Source organism: Aphelocoma coerulescens, chromosome 3, assembly GCF_041296385.1.
Source record: "Aphelocoma coerulescens isolate FSJ_1873_10779 chromosome 3, UR_Acoe_1.0, whole genome shotgun sequence".
Taxonomy (NCBI): domain Eukaryota; kingdom Metazoa; phylum Chordata; class Aves; order Passeriformes; family Corvidae; genus Aphelocoma; species Aphelocoma coerulescens.
In genome coordinates, this window is record NC_091016.1 from 42,598,314 (window position 1) to 42,617,737 (window position 19,424).

A 19,424-nucleotide genomic window follows, 5' to 3' on the forward strand; every position below is an offset into this window, starting at 1 on the left:
CTCCGCACCGTGTCCGCCGCCTGCGTGAGGCCGGGGCACCGGCCGGACGCGCGTCACGCGTGTGCGCGGGAGCCCTTCCGGCGGGCGGCGATGGCGGCAACGCTCTGGGACTTCGGCGTGAGGGACCGCAGGAAGGCGGGCGGCGACAGCGGCGAGGAGGAGGGCGACGACGACGGTGATGAAGAAGGAGAAGGCGGAGATGCGGGAGCGTTCACGCTGGACGAGGTGCTGCGCCTCGGCGGCACCAAGGTAAGGGAGCGGGCGGGAGGGAGCGGGAGCACGTGGCGGCCGGGAGCCCCCACCCCGGGACGGGCCCTTGGGGGGCGCGAGGTGTGCGGGGTCCCACTCAGGTGTTGGCAATAAGTCCTTTGCTTAGGGGGTGGTGAGGTTCTGGGACAGATTGCCCAGAGAACTTGTGGATGTCCCATCCCTGGGGGTGTCCAAGGCCCGGCTGCATGGGACTCTGAGCAATCTGGTATAGGGGAAGGTGCCCCTGCCCATGCCAATGGGGTTGGAACTAGATGGTCTTTAAGGTCCCTCCCAACCCAAACCATTCTGGGATTCAATGGGGAACCCTTGGGAGTCTCGGCAGATCTTGCACCAGATCTGCCCGTGACAGCTGTGCCCTGCCTCCGCAGCAAGATTACCTCATGCTGTGTGCCGTGGACGAGGAGGGCGAGCTGGTGGACGGCGGCAAGAAGGACACGATCGATGACCTGAAGGAAGGAGAGCTGGAGGCATTCGTCAGCTCCCTGGGGCTCAACAAGTATGCGAAGAGTTGCCTGGTGGTGGAGGGGGATGAGGATGATGTCGGCAGCAAGGAGAAAGAGAAGCCTCCGAAGAAAGAGAAAAGCAAGAAGGAAACTAATCCTCCTTCGCTAGAGGGGAAGAAAGAAAAAAAAGGAAAGGAAAAGGCAAGCGGTAATAAAGACAGCAAAAAGAAGCAGGCTGGAGGTGATCAGGGCCAACAGCCTTCAACAAAGAAAGAAAGGCTGGAAGAAGATTTTGAATTTCATGCTAGGCAAGCAATACTGATCAAACCGGGGGGCAAATGGTATGATCTAGAATACACCAATGAATTCTCTCCAGAGCCACAGAATCAGACACTTTTGTCCAAGTATAAGGCCCTGGCCCAAAAGCTGTATGAACGTGAGACAGACCTATTTAAGAATAAGACAGACTATCAGAAGGGGGCCTCCTCGGCATGGATTAAAACTGTTGTGTCCTCGGGTACCTTGGCTGACAGGATGGCAGCGATGACCCTTCTCATCCAGGACAGTGCTGTCCACAGTCTCCAGTTTGTTGAGAACTTGATAAACCTCATAAAGAAAAAGGGCAGCAGGCAGCAGAGCCTTATGGCTTTAGATACTTTCAAGGAGCTTCTCATTACAGATATCTTACCAGACAATCGGAAATTGTGGTCTTTCTCGCAGCGACCACTTAACAACATCGTGCAGATGTCGAGTGGCAACAAGGATTCGAGAGACAGGCGGTTGATACTTTGGTACTTTGAGCATCACCTGAAGCTGCAGATAGCAGAGTTTGTGCAGGCGTTGGAAACAATGAGCCATGATTGTCTGACAGCCACAAAATCCCGAGCGCTGGCAGTTTCCCATGAGCTTCTCTGTAACAAGCCAGAGCAGGAGAAAGCTCTGCTGATTCTGCTGGTGAATAAACTGGGTGACCCTCAGAACAAGATCGCCACCAAAGCCTCGTATCTTTTAGAGACCTTACTTCACAAGCATCCAAATATGAAGGGAGTAGTGTGCAGTGAGGTGGAGAGGCTTTTGTACCGCTCAAACATCAATGTGAAAACTCAATATTATGCCATCTGCTTCCTAAATCAGATAGTCCTCAGTCATGAAGAAAGTGCATTGGCTAACAAGCTGATAACTTTGTACTTCTGCTTTTTCCGAAACTGTATTAAGAAAAAAGATATTGAATCCAAAATGCTCAGTGCTCTTCTTTGCGGGGTAAACAGAGCTTACCCTTATGCTGAGACTGGTGATGAGAAAGTGAAAGAGCAGATGAACACCTTGTTCAAAGTTCTTCATCTTGTGAACTTCAGTACCAGTGTCCAGGCCCTGATGTTGCTCTTTCAAGTGATGGACTCTCAGCAGACTGTGTCGGATAGGTACTATGCAGCACTGTACAAGTAAGTGGCAGGTTTGCATGTTTATGTACATTTCATTTTAAGAGGCAGTCACCATTAATTTAACATCGTAGAAACACTTATTTTGCTTTTAAGATCTGGCTAGTTTTGTGTCTCATTGGCTAAAATTTCTGATGTTTTGTATGAGCTGGAAGAAAATGAATGTGATTTCTTTGATTTAACATGAAGATAAAATAAATGATAGTGATAGGTTCTGAGAATGCAGCATGCATTTTGCCACTTTTCTGGTGGCTTGCTTTAATTCCAGATGTTATTTGAAACGAATTGATAACTATTTCTTCTGAAATCACTTTTACAGGTACTAGCCTGTAAAGTAATTAGACTTGTAAATTAGGCCTGTAAATAGCCTAAGATCTTGTTTCCTTTTTTTTCTTATTTTGAGGAGGGGGAATATTGTGTTAACAAATTCTTTAAATGATTTAATTTGTGTAGCTGGAAAGCCTTGTGTTATAAAAATACTACTTTTTGTTTTGTCCCCAGCTGATTGTTTAGACTCTTTATAGGATCCTTACAGGTTTCTGTTTAGTTGAATAAGGGGAAGTGACTGACTTTTTAAAAAGGGAATTCAGGTTCCCTGAGAATGTGCAATGTATTTGAGGGTCTTACCATGCCTGGCAGCCTGGAAAAAATTGGAGCAGAAAATGAACTTGCCAGTACAAATGTCTGATCTGATTGTGAAGTGTGCTGATTTCTAACCATTTTCTTTCTATTTTTTTTAAACATACGAACAAATCAGATTAGTTTCTAAACATTGAACATCTTGAATTTTGAAACTGTTTTCAGTTGAACTCAGTTCCTTTATATTTTCTTACAATATTTTGTTTACTGAGGCAGCTTTTTTTTTTTTTAATCTTCAGTGTCTAATATATTCCAGAAATATTACACAGCTCTTGACAGTTCAGGGTTGATCTTAATGGTTTTGAGTACTGGGGAGCAAACTGTCTCTAATCTTTTAGATGGCAGTCTGAAAAATGTAGATAATGGTTGTTAATAGCACTTGTTCTCCTGTGTGCATTATGACAATCAGCAATATTTTCTCCTGTGTGTCCTGCAGGAAGCTTCTAGATCCTGCTTTAGCAACATGCTCAAAGCCATCCATGTTTCTAAATCTTGTCTATAAGTCTCTGAAGGCAGATGTAGTGCTACGGCGCGTGAAGGCCTTTGTGAAGAGGCTGCTTCAAGTCACCTGTGGACAAATGCCACCCTTCATTTGTGGAACCCTGTACCTTCTGTCTGAGCTTCTGAAAGTAAAACCAGAGTTAAGGGTCCAGTTACAGGATCACGTGGTATAAGATGATTTCTTTATCTCATTGCTTTTTCAATAAGAGCTGTTTTCATAAGCACCTTTCCCTAACTTGTTTATTAGTAACCATTTGCTAAGATGTTTCTTGAGGTGGGGAGGGACCATTACATTTGTGTGTTCTAAGCACTAAAGTTCAATTTTAAGTGCTGTATCAAGGACAAAAATCTCTATTTCTTAAACATCAGCCATCACTTGTTTAGATTTTTATAAGTAGCTCAAGAACTTTATGTGCATTTTTCTAAAAAATCAGAGTAAATCTGGAAAGTAAAAGCTGTTCGCTAACGTTTTTTGTTTTTTAGGAGTCAGATGATGAAGAGTGCTTTAAGGATCAAGAAGAGGCTGAAGAGGATGAGGAAAAATTTGTGGATGCCGACAAAGAAGTAGGAGATGAAAAGAGAAGTACAATGGAAAGTTCTGCTAAAACAAACAATTCAAATTCAACAGCCTCATGGGTGCATCATCTGAATATGGGAGGTAAATCACCAAGAAAATATACAATTTAACAGCTAAGAGTCCGTAACAGTGACATGTTGACCAAGAGTTTTGTAAGATTAAGTGATTAAATCATTATTTTAGTTTTTAGATGAAGTTTGGTTGAAAGCAACCAGTCAGCTCAATTTATCTGTTACCTCAGCAGTGATGAAAAAACTCTATGACTAGTGTGTTTCACTTCATGCAGTTTGTAATAAACACATTATTTGTGCCTTAGCAGTTAACAGGCTTGGAATTCTTTGCTTCCACGTTCAAACATCTTCCAAGCAGTGTAGCCAAGGTTAGGATGTGTAGCTGCTCTGTCGCTTGTGAAGCCTGCTAGAACAGTTTGTCCATCTTTGAACTCGTGCCCAGGTTCACTCCTCCCTGAAGGCCCTCGGGAACAGGCCAGGGGTTTCCAGGGCCTTCCTTGGAAGCAGGTAGGAACTCAGCCTGTGCACCTGATCATGCACTGTGAAGGGCAGCTGAATACAGCCTTTTCCTGCTGCCAGATGAACCCCTGGTATTGGATCATGCTCTTTGGGTCTCCCATCGGATTATTTAATTAAGAGAGATGGGGCTATGCAATTACACAGGATTTATTGTTTAAAATAAGAAATAAAACATCAGTCTCGAGGCGTGAGATTTGCAATAAATCATACTAATGGTGTATAGTCACAAAATTCAGGGTTACATGGCAATTTGTAACTTTCTAATCCAATAGGCACTTAAAACGAAGCTTTGTTTTGGCTTTAGGACCTCCCACCTGTGCTACTTCTCACTGCAGTGCAGCTGTGTCTTGACCAATAACTTGTCAGGTCACGTACACACAGATACTTCTATTATAACATCTAAATTCTTAACTTAAACTATAAAATCACATTATTATACTTAAAACCCTTCACCATAACACCCAACACATACTTTTACTTATAACTATAGAAACATAGGTTTGTGATTGTCTTGCTTAAGGTCTATAAACCTCTGTCAATTATGCCAGACCTTGTTTCTTCCAGGGTTGTAAATCAAACCCACCACTGACTGCAGAAGTTTTTACTCCTCTGTTTCCCACACCTGGCTTGTCCAGCTGGGAGTGATGGGCAGCATTACTGTCATGGGGAAATGAGAATAATACTCTTGTAAAGTTGCCTGAGAAAATTTAAGTTGTTTTGCTCCTGTCCACCCCTCAGGCAGGAAGAGTGGAACTTCCTATGATCCTATGCACCGAAGTCCTTTATACTGTGGTGCTGAAAGTACAAGCCTTTGGGAACTGAAGAAGGTAGGATATTCTTGCACTGCTGTTGCTGTGTTTATTAGTGTGGCCCTTGTACGAAGAGAGAAAAAGAACTTGGTTATTCTTGAAGCAGCTACTTGAGTAACAAGAGAAAGGTTAAAGCTGACACGTTGTTCAGCTTTAAGCTTGTATATATTCCATACAATACTGATGTTCTTGAGTAGGGAATAGGAATTTTTTAAGTGAAGGTTTGGACAATAATAATATTTTTTGACTATTGGATTTTAGCTTTGATGACTGAAGCTTTCTAGCGTTGACTTAAAATTGTAAGTGAAAATGTGTTTAATGCAATAAAAAGATTAGAACTTGAAGTTCTTCAGTTGCTGAAGTGCAGAGCACATCAGCCTTGCACTACTATGTGTATGTCTGTTATTTGGTGAGTCATGGAGTGATCTTAAAACATACTTTTTAATTAGAAATAAATTACTCATCTTTTTCAGCTTTCTGAACATTTTCATCCATCTGTGGCCCTGTTTGCAAAAACAATACTAGAAGTAAGTGCTTTTGCTAGTTTGTTGCTTTGAGGTTTGATACTTTGTGTTAGGTGTCTTTTGCCATTTGAAAAAATACATTATTAAGTGTCTTTGCACTTTGTGGGTAGCTAGCAGCTCTGCAGAACCCTATCATACACTCAAATGCCAAGCTTTGCATGGAATTGCAGCGTTACATGTAAAGGAGACTGCTCCCAAAAGTTTTGACTTTGTAGAAGTGTAGGTATTATGTGATTGTTAAAGCTTTATTTAAAGAGTTTTTTGTATCTTTTTATTTATTTATTTCAAACATGGGGAGCCCTACTACAGGAGCAAATTCTTTTTAAAATACTGTTGTAGTACCATGCCAAAAGTGCTCAAACCTATACAAATATATATTTAAAATATTTATTTTTCATTTGAATATATGATATTGAAATGATGCTGAGTATGAATTGCTGTTAGCACAGTACATTGCAAGGCAGTTTATCACTGAAACAAAGTGGATGAGGTGTGTTTTAGTTAAGAAAATACTGAAATTGCAAAAGGAAGAACCTGATCAGGGATATGTGGTTTAGTATCCCCAAGTCTTTATCTTTCTAAAGTATGTTTTAATACTGTTCTTGAGTCCTCTGTGTTTAGATGGTGTCCTCCTAAAATGAAGACCTTAATGGTTTTTGGCTTTTTCCTTCTTTCAGGGAAATCACATTCAGTACTCTGGTGACCCTTTGCAGGATTTCACATTAATGAGATTCTTGGATCGCTTTGTGTACAGAAATCCCAAACTCAGTAAAGGCAAAGGTAGGCACTTCCCTGTACCATGTGATCTTGGTTATAGGTGCTGTCCAAATTCTCATTCTCTCAGACTGGCCTTGTCAAGTATCTGGGGTGCCTGTTGTGGAACAGAGGAGTGGCATCAGTCTTCAGGGCTGCAAGAGAGATGTCTGCAACCTGGAACCAGCGAACAGTCACATCCCCTCACACCTGCAGTGCAGAACTGCTGACTTTGCAGGAATAAGCAAGGGATAGGGAGGTGTAAAAACTGCAGAATGGCTGAGGCTGGAAGGGACCTCTGAAGTCATGGGCTCAAGCAGAGACATCTGGAGCAGACTGCCCAGATGACTTTGGAGTGTCTCCAAGAGTGGAGACTCCACTGCCTCTCTGTGCAACCTGTGCCAGCACACAGTTGCCCTCACAGTGCAGAAGTGTTTCCTGATGTTCCGATGGAGTCTCCTTCATCAACTTAGTAACCCATCCCTTGATTCTCTCCAGTATGCACATGTCTGACTGGGGAGCCCAGACCTGGGCACAGGGCTCCAACTGTGGTCGAGCAAGTGCCAGGAATTCCATCAGCCTTCTTTGCTGCAGGGGCACAGTATTGGCTCATGGTCAACTGGGTGTCCACCAGGACTACCAGGGTGTTTTTAGCCGAGCTGCTTTCCAGCTGGGCAGCCCCCATTGTATACTGGTACCTGGGGTTGCACCTCCGTTAGTGCAGGACTGTGCACTTCCCCTTGTTGAACTGCAGGAGGTTTCTGTCAGCCCTTTTCTCCAGCCTCTTAAAGTCATTATGGATGGCAGCACAACCCACTGCTCTGTCAGCCACTCCTAATAGTTCTATATCAATAGTCATAAAATAAATATTCCTCTCTGATTTATATTCTGATACAGAAAACACCAGCAGTGTGGTAATGCAGCCAAAGAAGAAGCAGTTTATGAAGGATATGCAGAACCTTGCAGGTAAGTTAGCCCCTTAATTCAGTTAAGATTATGATGATTAAAAAATCCTTGGTTGATTGATGTAGATGTGTCATCTGCACTATCTGTGCTGTTTGTCTTAGCAATAAAAGAAAGTGCCATCCATCAGGAGTGCAGTGGTGGTGCCTGATCTTCAGGATCAGACCTCATCTTCTTGTATGGAATCTCCACAGATGGAACTTTGGATCCACTGAATGATTTTAAGAAAAATGACATAGAGAAAGTCAGTTACTCTATAGCCATTTTTATTCTGTTTATTATGATTGAAAAATGGCTTAAATACCAGAAAAATGGATCTATATAATTATTTAAATCACATTAAGCTCTTTCACTGAATGGTATTACTCCATACAATGCTACAGCTGCAGCTGTTGTTAGGAAGAGTGTAAGGTATCTTTAGCGCTGTTATTTTGCTAAGAGTCTTCCTGCCTCCAGGAATAAGCTGCCTTTTGTCCAGTCCCACTATTTCCAACAATCAAGAGCAGGGTTTGGTGTAAGAACCAGCAGTTAAAAAACCAGGGCAAACTATCAGTAAAACATGCTGCTTGAGGACAGAAGAGGTACCATCTTCTGCAGTAGAGTCTCTGTAGCATTCCCAGGGATGTGCTTTCCTGCCAGCTTTGGGTCTGTTGTGTTGCAGAGAGGTTTTTGTTGTGCAGATTAGTAAGTACTGATGTACTTTTATGGCTGGTAAAGCTTAAAGTAGGAATTTTAGTCTATGCAGTTTGTCACATTCTTTAGTTTATTCTGAGTTGAAGGAGCAGACTGAGGATTTAGGAGAGAATTTGGGGCATTTTAGTGTTTTACAAATGAAACATGATACAAAAAAATGGATATATTAATACGGCTACAAAAGTCTGCAGTTGTTGCATGTAGATGATCTCTGCTGAACTGTAGGGAGTTGAGATTGCAAATCCTCTGGTACCTTCTACTATTCATTTGAAGAGTCCTCTGAGTATGCTGATCTGGTTTCAGAAACTTGGACCCACTTAGAAGTGATTATAATTTGTACCCACTGAGGTAATCTGTAGCCTTTCTTTTTTTGATTTACTTGTGAGGAGGAGGGAAGGGGAATGTGAGAGGGTAAAAAGCTCCTCCACAGGGAACCTGGTCATTACCCTAGTTGATCTGCTGTTGCAGTGTCATGTTTTGCCTCAGTTCCTCAGAAATGGAGGCAGGTTGAGGCTTGATCCCTTCCTCAATGTGCTCAGCTGGTGCATGGTCCTGCTCTGCAGCTCCTGACAAGCATTTCTACTGCCAGGGAATGCTGGGCAGAAGTGATTTCAGTGTTTTAGTGTGTGACAGCAGGTCCATCTTACTCCCTACTTCTTTTCCCGTTATTGTTTTAAATGTATTCCTGCTGTAGGTGATTGCAACCCCCTGCCTTGCTGATACATAACTGAGAACCTGGTTAGAGCTGTGCCACTTGAGTGTTTCCATAGGGTCTTTTCCATACTTCACACTGGAGTACACTATATACACTGTTAGTTTGAAGAGATTTTCAGAAAAGCTCCCCATTATTGAATGGATGACACCCTGTGTTTGCTTCTGCCTGTGTGTGCTGCTTAACCTCTGAAAAGAATAACCCATTATTTCAACTTGAGGTAAAATCAGTTCTTTTTTTTTGTTGTTTTTGCAGTCAACAGTAAGGAATTCCGGGCCAAAGATGAAAGCAAAATCCCAGTGGATGAAGTGTTCTTTCACAGGTAGTGGAATACTTGTGAACATTCATTTTAGGTGTTGGTATTTTAGTGCAATGCCATTAAAACCCACTGCATTTTGTAAGTAATCTCTGGTATTTCAAGTATCTGTGAATTTTGATAAATTTGATTGACTTAAGATGATAGTGCTTTTCTTGGACATAATTTTAACATTTGTCAAAAGCACTTAGGAAAGAATATCACCTATGAACAAAGGCAATCGGGGCTTGTAGTCCAAAATTAAGTAAGTTGACATTCTAATAAAGAAGCCTTAAGTAATGGGTAATGGTGAATATCTTGTGGGTTGTAATTCTTATGCATTAGAGGTATATATAATGAAAGCTGGAATATAGCTGGTTTATGTTATTAGCATCAAAGCTTATTAGAATGGAACAAAGCAAAAAAAGTCAGAGGAGCTATTTTTCAGAGTATTTAATTTTTTTGTTACTCATAGTTCTTTCTGTTTCTTTGAATTTCCTTTCAGATTATGATATAAAAATGCAGTTGTAGTACTAAAATTGAAGTGAGATGCATTTAGCAAAGATTTGTTTTTATTAGATGAAAATACTGGTTACCTGTGTCTTCTTAGGAAATTAGTATTTGAATTAACTTCATTTATTTTAAATTAATTGCTACTATAATATTGAGGAATATAATACTAATAAATAAATAAAGTAGTGGTGTTAGTTTTGAGATTAAAGAAAAGCATCTTAAAAACATGCCCCTGTCTGAAAAGTTAACAGTATTGTTACATTGAAGCCTGAAACTGAGATTACACATTTAAAGTCTTCTGTAAAAAGTACTCTTTTTTATATGGTCAAAATTGCTTTCTGTGTTTGGTGGTTCTTTAACATGAAATGAAGGTGAAAATGGCTGACTGAAGATAAAACTAAGGCCCAAAAGAAGAGGGCTATGGGACAAAATTTAATAAAACTTGATGAGTGAATATCTTTTATATTTTTTCCCAATTGTATTCAAGTTAACTTGATCCTTTCTTCCTTCTCAGTCTAAGGCAGATTTTTACATCTTTCTTGTGCCCTTTTATAAATTCATTATATTAAAAATAATTTCTGGCACATTTGGCCAGTAAAATGTTATTGTTTTAAATATTGCAGTAGTGACTGATTCTTTGAAAAACAAAGGAAATACAAATCTCCTTATTTTAGATATGTTTGAAACCATCACTTACAGTTTTCAACTGGCAACATACATGGGAAACAATTCGCAGGTTGTTTTTTTTTTTATTAAAAAAGTTGTCATAAAGATCATCACCTGTAATTTTGTGTCTGAGAGCAATATATTATTTCAGATTTTATTCAAAGTTCGATAAGAAGAGAGAGAAACAAAAGCGTCTGGATGATGAAGAAAGCGTGGAAGATGTGGATGATGATGAATTTGAAAGAGCATTGGGTAAGGCTGTGTTCTTCCTTGCAGTAACTATCCCAGTATTCCCTGCTTTTTCAACTTATTAATTTATCCTTTTTATAGTTCATATTGTGTAAAATAACCAGATAGAGGAATTATGGGCGTGGGAGACAACTGGCTTTCCAGTTGCCCTTTATGCTCCTGCAGACAGCAGTTCCTGCTATCCACTGTGTGAGCCAGCTGGGTGGCCACTTATGAAGAGAGTTCTTGCTCCCACCACTGCAGTAGTCAGCTCATTTGAATGGCTGGAAGTTGTCTGATTTTGAACTTACACCCATGAATGGCAGTTCATGCCCTTTTGTTCTTTTCCTAATGTAGTCTGAGTAACCTTTCCTAACAGCATGTAACATTTGCCTCTGCTTTTTCTTCACTGCTTGGCCTTTTTCAATCTTGCTTACAGTTTCTCTCATCGTTTCTAACATCTTTCATGAGGTTATGAGTTCAGTGAGGTCGTTGGCAAACTTCTGCAAGTAGTCTTAGTTCTTCTGTAGCACGTACTATGCTTTGGAATTAGTGTATTATTTGTTCCAGAATTTAAATTTGTTAGTGTACCAGGAAATGTCTATTATTTTATTATTTCAAATTTTACTTACATGTATTTTTTTAAAAACCCAGTTAGCTCTATAACTATTTTCTACAGTATTTCGAGATGATTCTGAATTTTTCTATCAGGGTCCTTAATTAGTGACTCAATTAATATGGTCTTAGTTATGACAGGAATCTGTTACTTACTAATTGTGTTTGTCTTTTATTGTTAGTATCTCTAATGAGAATTTGCTTCATAAATTCAGAAGCTTAAAATAAGGACCCTATATCTAAAGATTAGGTATTTTGCAATGCTAGAATCATAGAATGGCTTGGGTTGGAAGAGACCTTAAAGATCATCTTGTTCCACTACATGGGCAGACACACCTTCCACTAGACCAGGTTGCTGAAAGCCCCATCCAACTTGGCACTGAACAATTCCAGGGATGGAGCATCCACAGCTTCTCTGGGCAACCTGTTCTTGTGCCTTACTACTCTCACAGTAAAGAATTTTTTCCTAATATGTAATCTAAACTCTCTTTCAGTTTGAAGCCATTCCCCCTTGTCCTCTCACTTCATGCCCTTGTAAAAAAGTCTCTCTCAGCTCTCTTGTAGCATCCTGTAGGTACTGGAAGGCCGCAATAAGGTCACCCTGAAGCCTTCTCCTCTCCAGGCTGAACAACTTCAATGCTAGGAGAGGTGCTCAATCCCTCTGGTCGTCTTTGTGGCCCTCTTCTGGACTTGCTCCAACAGGTCCATGTACTTACTGGATGCAATGACTTCATATGTCTTTGCTTGTTTTGTAGTAACAACATTTGTCTTTCTCCCTAGATACATTTGAAGCTGCTGATAATGCTGTTGTTGGCCAGGATGACCTTGATTTTGCTGGGTAAGACTTCAGATTGGTTCTTATTCCTCGTCTTAATATCTACATAGAGTTTTACTTTCTGAAACTAGATAGACCTTTTTCAGAAAGGCTCAGAATATCACCTTGCAAAAAAGGCAGTATCAGTTTTCCACTGAGTAATACTGGTTTTCTGCATGTCCCATAATGGATCATCATGACCTTGTGATGCTTATAGTCCTTACATGAGACCTGTAGGGACCCAGTAAGCAGTGTAAAGTCTTGTTTTTCATTGTCTCAGGTTTCTATTCAAGAATTACCAAGTACAAAAGGAAGCACTGCTGCCATAAGGACTGGTTGTAACTGGACCTAACAGTTAATAAGCTTTGTAAGACCCAGAGTCAGAGAGCTCAGTTCTCCTGAAGTCAGCAGTTTCAGTACTCATAGAATCATTTAGGTGGGAAAGGACCTTTAAGATCATCGAGTCCAATTGTAAATAATGAAGTAGCCTCTATTTTACTCAAAGTATCTATAATGCAGTGTTTGAATTTGCACAGAGACTTTTTCCCTTGAGGCGACAGGAGAATTAAAGACTAAACTCCTAGTGAAACCTGAAGCATTTTTGTGATCTTGACTGGTGTTTAACAGAGCAGTTTGTGTGTTTTACAGAAAAGACTTTCTGAAAAGGAGATAAAATACTGAAGCTGACATTTTGGCTAATTTCAGAATAGGATTCTGTCCAGAACTTCTTAAAGTGGTTGACTTTTATAATACAGCTCCCTATACTAATGTTGAAAACGTGGCTCAGTGTATAATACATATATTTTAGGTCATAGCTTACACTTGCAGTAGTTTGCAATGATGCTGAACTTTCCTAACATAGTGTTTGCCAGTAGATAGATGTCATCTAGATGCAAACAGTGCTTTTCCAGATGAAGTGCTAAGCTTGTTACATCTTCTTTTAGTAATATAAAAAAAAATGCCAAAGGCGGCAAGAAAGGCCAGAGTGGTGAGGGATCTGGTGCTGACTGGGAGGATTCTGATGATGAAGATGACTTCAGTGATCTGGATGATGAGGAAGTCTCCTTAGGAAGTATGGAGGATGACTTTGAAGAGGATATGGATGAAGAGGGAGGTGTATTTATGGATGTGTCTGAAGATGATAATGACCTAGGTAAAGTGCCATTTATTACTGAAAAACACAGAGAAAAGGCTTTAAAAATAGGTCATCTAATATGTAACTACATATGCAAATTCCAATTTAGTTATCTAGGTGGGAAGCTTGGCTTTTAAACAAAGAAATGACAAGTCCTTCTCTGTACAATGAAGTCTTAAGGGAAGCATTTCCTGGCACAGTCTCCTAGGCGAGAGTGGGAATTAGGCATCTGGGTGTAAGAACTTCCAAATGAGAAATGTTTCTTTCAGTCTGAAAACACTGGCATAGCAAAAGTAGCTTTATGCACAAATAACTGGCTGCAGTAGGCATTAATACTTAAAGAGCTCCAAGAGAAAATAAAAAAAATGGTAATTGGTAATTTTTTTATTTCTTTAATGTTGATTTCTTTTAGATGAAGTAACTTTTACTTAAATTGCTGTCTCACAAGTAACAGCTTACTCTTATAATACAGCTATGCCCTCAAGTTTTTATTACTACTGTAGTAGTAACTGATTTTTGCACCTGCATGGTGTTACTTGTTCAACTGAAAAGCACAGTTTACACAGAATACAAAGCATGTGGCTGGAAAAACACAGATTAATGGACTATTTAAATGAGTAGCTAAAGGTCACAGGAAGATGACCGAGGGTAGAAGAGGTAAACTGTTCATACAGTTGTTAACACAATCTTTCATGAGATTATTAATTCACCAAACTTACCACACAGGCATTCAAGGTTTACCTAATGCCTGCTGCTAGCTTTTGTATTTTATGTGTCTTAGTATCATTCCCTTCTGGTGCTGTGGAAAAAAGTATAAAGAACAGCACACCACAGACCAATTTTTAATTGTCTAGCTTGAAGAAATACTAGATTTGCTTGTGTGCACTGCCTTTTAAAGACCTGGATCAATATGGCAAATATGCCTAAAAAGGAATTTTAGTCTCTGCTGCACTTTAAATACATGTACATGGTGTGAGAGTTGGAGACTGATGTATTTGGGGTTTTTTTTCTATCAGACCCAAACAATGACAAGCAACTGAAATCTGCCAGTAAAAAGGGCAAGAAAAAGAAAGATATGACTTTTGCGGGATCACTGCAAGGTAAGAAAACACTGACATGAAAGCTTAATACAAATAAAAGAGTCCAAAGAACTTTGGAATCAGAGATTTACTACAGTAGATTATCACATTTTGGATCTAGGTTCAGATTTGAATAAATCATAAATGCAAAGGAGGTTGTCCCCTAACCAGCATAATTCAGAGTAACAATCTGCTGTTGAAGAGCTGAGAGTTGAAGGAGGAATTTTGAAGAAGGATGGAGTTGTACTGGTGGTTTGTGCATCTGTTACTCACACCTGATGCACAGAGTTGTCCTATTTAATACTTGCTTGGAGACTTTTTTCCTTTTCTTTTAGGGAAGGTGGGTAACAAAGGTTCCCAACGTAGCTAATTCAGATGACCTCATGAAGAAAAGTTTTAAAAATTTAAAACATGGTAAAACTTTGTTTTAATGTCTTTGGGGACTTGAAGTTCTGTCTCATAAGAATACTACTCTTTGTTTGAAGGATCCAGCCGAGGAAAGAAGAGGAAACTCCAAGATGCTGGTATACTGGCATCTGCAGAAGAGGTGAGTTTGATCAGTGCTTAACAAAAAGTGATCAAGCATTTTTACCTGTTGCTTTGTAAGAGAATACCAAAATTTCTCTCTTTATTTAAAGTTTGGCTATCTGCTGGATGAAAACGCCGGGTCTAAGTTTGACAATATCGGAATGAATGCCATGGCCAACAGAGACAATGCAAGTAAGTACATGCTGCAGGTAGCTGACAGTTGTAGTGCTGTAATTTACTGCTTTCCCCTCAGGTTCTGTACCCGAAAAGATGAACCACCTTTAACTGGAATACAGGGTCAGAAACCACACAGCAGGGACAGTAGCTCAACGTCAGTAAGATGTGACAGTTTTCTCCAGTGACGTGAGATGCCCAGCGCTAAATATGAACTGGGAGTAGTGGAGTGAGTAAGGCTTCAGGAAAGAGGGAGAGGCTGTCCTTGGCCCTTTCACACTGTAAGCAGGGACAGGCAGGATGCTCTTTGCCAAGCATTCGTGTGAATTCTGCTCAGGTAAAGTGCCCTTGATTCCTTGGGAAGGGAAGGCAAGGCATAAGGCATGGCTGTCTTTCCCTACCTACTGGACTGTCTCCTTGCAGTATCAGTGAAGCAGAAAGTAAGTTTCCCCAAAATAATTCTCATGAATTAAATGTGTATATGCTGGTTGACTAAAGCTTGTAAAGCTTTTACAAGTCTTGCTGGTGTCACCTGAAAAATGTTAGGAGCACTCAGACACTGCTTCTAACACAAGCGTGTCTGGCATTAATAAAATACAAAGCAATGCCTAGAACTCTGAGATGGTAGGGTTTGTTTTGTGAAATGAAAAAACCCACAGCTTTCTCAAAAAAAAAGGCAGTTTGCACTTTATTAACATTTATAAATACAGTAGTCAACTTTTAACTTTAACATGATTCGTCTGTATGCCACATCATGGTCAGAGGTATCCATCGGCTCCTTATTTCTCACCTTGCCTCCTACAGATGTCAAACAGATCCAGTGGGAAATAGAGCGTGACAAGTGGCTTCACAACAGGGATGTGAAAAGCATCATCAAAAAGAAGAAACAGTTCAGGCACAGAGGGCTGAAAAACAAGTACAAAGGCAAGAAATTGAGAAGATGACCTGGACTTTTTAAAAACAAATATTCTTAAATAGTTTTTTATTTAATCACACATCTTTCTTACTTCAGTTCTTGCTGCTTAACCATGTCATTTGGTCATTCTCCCTTATGCCATGAATTCCAGACCACTCATTGGATTTGTAATAAACTGAAAAATAGGAAAATCCATGTCAGCTCTAAGTTAGACGTATCTAAAGAGCAGCCACTTTGTGGCTAGTTTTATTTAGTGTATAGCCCTCCAGTTCTGAGGTCTCTGTCCAACAGTCTGACACTCTATCCATGCCTTAACAATAAAAACTTCTGCAGTGACTCCTGGGGAAAGTTTTAAGCAATAATAAGATCGGTTTTATACATTAAGATGCTACAGAAGCTTCAGCCATCCTTCTGAAGCCAACGACTACAAACCCACCTTCCAGAATTGATGGAAACCTCTTCTGCATCGTGTATCTGAAATCTGACAAGAAAGATAAAGTTACTTTCCCAGCATTCATTAAGATGAATAATTAAATGCACTATTTTTCTAACTACACCTGTTTTATCGAAATTTGTTTGAGCTCTTTATTTACAGCCACCATTAAATAATGTGAGAGGAATTTGTTATTCATCCGTGCAGCCCCATCATCACAGTGTTTTCTGAGCTTCCTCACAATTGTGATAACCAAGTCCAAGCTACAGATTCACATGAAGCTGCATGCCTCTCACAGACTGACATGCAAATAAAACCAGGGAAAACTGCTTTGTTTCCTTGTGCAGATTTAGATGTTCACTGAATCGTTCTGTGGGCCGCTCTAACAACCCAACAGAAAATCACAACAGGTTTATGCTATTTTAATTATTTCAGCAGCTCATAAAAGGATCTTACCCACTCCAGTACTAGCACAAAGAAAGCAGTAAAAGCCTCACTCTGAGCTCAGTGAGCTGCTAGATTAGCTCACTGCACCTTACAGAACTGCAGCTGAAAAAAATATGCAAATGCATGTAAGAACTAGGACCTAGAACTGAAAGAGAGGAGAAAAAAACCCCAAAGATGAATGCTCAGCACCAAGTTACAACAACAGGCTGAAAACATCTGTTCTCCATATTTTAGTTATATGTATTTTCTGATAAAAACGCAAAGACAGCTGAAATTTAACAGTCTGGCATCACCTGGATCTTGGAAAACAAATGCAAATCGATGTAGAGTTAAGTGAAGCTCAGCTTGAACTTGGCATGAATATCACACCACTGCCAAAATGGGTGGACTCTTGCCCTCCCAGCAAAAGCAGCAGCTGCCTTTTGGCTCGCCCTGACCCTGCAGCTAGCAGGACAGGCTCTTTCCTGCAAGGACACAGATCTGTCGAACCAGCGCTGCACCCTGCAGAGCCCTGCACGCAAAGTAAGGCCGCTGCCCTGCAGAGCAAACTTCCTTGTAGTAACCAAACCGGTGGTTTGCTTATTATTTCTGTGTTACCTGGGCACGGAGTTGTAAGCCTAAGACACCTGAGGGACCGAAGCTAAATAATCCGTAAGAGGACGCTGGCCGCCTCCAGCAGCCGGGTCAGTCCTCGGCCTGAGCAATGTCGAGTCACAGAGGCTGCGAGACCCAGACACAGCCGGGGCATCCCTTCAAGGGCTCAACACCAGATGCCTGAAACAGGACTGATCAATTCCTGCCTCATTTGCGGACAGCCTCTCTTTTAAATCCTTACCTGGCCCGCTGCTGTTACTACAAAAACATGCAAGAGTCGGCTTTGCTCCTGGTGTGGTCGCGCGCTGCCTCCCGAAGGATTGCTCGCGGGCTTGGGTTTGTAAAACTGCAATAGCAGCTCGTTCTTCAGAGGTAGATCCTCGGGGGTGCGCCCAACAAGGCACCCCTGTGTACCCGCACTCACCCACGCCGAACTCCTGACGCCAACAAGGCAGGATTTCCTTACAAAACCCGGGCGGCCCCTGCGCGGAGGAGCCTCCCCTCCCCTTCCCTCCCTCCCCTGCCCGCCCCCCAGCCCCATCAGGACGCGGCCCCCGCCCGCCCCGCCGCACCTTGGCTGCGGTCCATGGCGCGGTAGAGCAGGAGGGCGCCGAGCAGCCCCGCCGCCTCCAGCAGCAGCAGCCCCCTCACGACGCGCCGCGCCATGGCCGAGGCCCGGCGCCTTCCGCCGCTCGCAGCAACGCGCAGGCGCCGGCGCACCAGGGGCGGCCGCACGGCCCCGGCGTGGCCCGGCCCGGCGGCAGGTCTTGGAAAATATGAGTTGTGTAAAAATGTTCTCAGGAAAGAATGGGCTTTGGTCTTTGCATACTTTCCGGCCTGATCAACGAAAGAAGAGATTAATCCGTGAGGCAGATAGCGGCTAACAGGCGAGCACTAAGTGATGCCCAGGTGTTAGAAATACAAATCACTTGTCAATAGAATTGATTTCTTAAGGTCTTGGGCCCGATATGCTTCAGTAATCTCAGCCCTAGGGAGAGGTTAGTAATGCCAGGCGAGAAGCATGTACTACTGATAGTGGACACAAAGAATGCAGCATTTATGGGCCACAAAGACATCCAGCAGAAATAACCATTGTAAGGAAGAAAGTGATAATGCCAACTCTGCTCTGTCTGGGTAAAAGATAATTTATGGCAGGGGCAGATTGTGACCACCGACTTATGGCCAAGAACCCAAGAAAACCACCAACCCAAAAGAAGAGAAAGACTGAGCAAGTGGGCTGATTAGCATGAGAAGCAAGAGAATCCTTAACCAACAGAAGATAGAAGACTAATTAATGAGGGAACTATGTCACTTGCAGCCAATGGACACTAATTCCTTTGTTTGCTAAATTGTATAAATAGTAAAAACTTTTGATAGTTGGTATGCTTGATTTGTGGAATACCTGAGAGCACCCAGGCTTGTGCAACTCTGAAATAAATAATCAGTGTGTCTCCCAAGTGTCCAGAAAATTAATCCACAATGCCAGAGGTTTATGTCCAAAAAGGAGACAGAGGAGTCCTGTAACTTTATTCAAATAAAAGCCATCGGCATTTCCATGGGGTCTCTCAAATTGCTGGGGGATGCAGCCCTATTTTTATCCTAAGTTCCTGGCCACAACTCCCTCTTCTTTTTCCCCATTGGCTGAGGTACTCGGAAGGTACAGACTTCCTGAATCACCTGCTCTATGCCCCCCTCTAATATGCACCCCCCTTTTGTTATATAAAAGAAAGAAACACCTATTCATAATTACATTAAGTTTTTGTTCTTTTTCTCTAGGTTCAGGAATTTAACTCAGCCGTGGCTGAGAAACAGTCTGTGTTGATTAGTAACATTTTCTAGAACTAAGAGTTTCTTCTGTTACTTCCCTATCTATAAGTTCCTAGTCCTATCTGCAAGCAGATTGACATGGTCTGCTTGTAAAGACACATTCATCTTATTCATTTTCATTGTCTTTTATTATTCATATTGCTCTTAATTCAAATTATGGGAATGACTTTATTGCCAAAATAAAAACTCTTTAGATTTTCCTTAATAGGGATTTAATTTTCTTTGTAAGATGCTTCTCCCCCCCCACTAGTGTTTTGTAAGATTAGATATAATATTTTTGCTGTTCATTCTCAAAGGGTGATTCATT

At 41.3% G+C, this 19,424-nt stretch overlaps 1 protein-coding gene and 1 long non-coding RNA gene across 2 annotated transcripts; one reads left to right on the plus strand and one right to left on the minus strand.

Moving 5' to 3' along the window:
* The first annotated feature begins 44 nt into the window (after positions 1 to 44).
* Positions 45 to 15,901, plus strand: CEBPZ (CCAAT enhancer binding protein zeta). Its single transcript, XM_069009966.1, has 16 exons — positions 45 to 249; positions 639 to 2,155; positions 3,228 to 3,459; positions 3,776 to 3,950; positions 5,138 to 5,226; positions 5,682 to 5,735; positions 6,410 to 6,512; positions 7,383 to 7,451; positions 9,109 to 9,175; positions 10,479 to 10,579; positions 11,951 to 12,008; positions 12,929 to 13,137; positions 14,136 to 14,219; positions 14,684 to 14,745; positions 14,837 to 14,918; positions 15,705 to 15,901. Exons 1-16 carry the CDS (start codon positions 91 to 93, stop codon positions 15,842 to 15,844), a joined length of 3,201 nt encoding a protein of 1,066 aa, XP_068866067.1. The 5' UTR covers positions 45 to 90; the 3' UTR covers positions 15,845 to 15,901.
* LOC138107994 (uncharacterized) lies at positions 15,718 to 17,993 on the minus strand. The gene is made up of 4 exons (XR_011149813.1): positions 17,863 to 17,993; positions 16,253 to 16,297; positions 15,908 to 15,991; positions 15,718 to 15,805 (listed from the first exon to the last, which is right to left on the minus strand). It is a non-coding gene; the product is annotated as an uncharacterized lncRNA (long non-coding RNA).
* Positions 17,994 to 19,424: the final 1,431 nt, after the last annotated feature.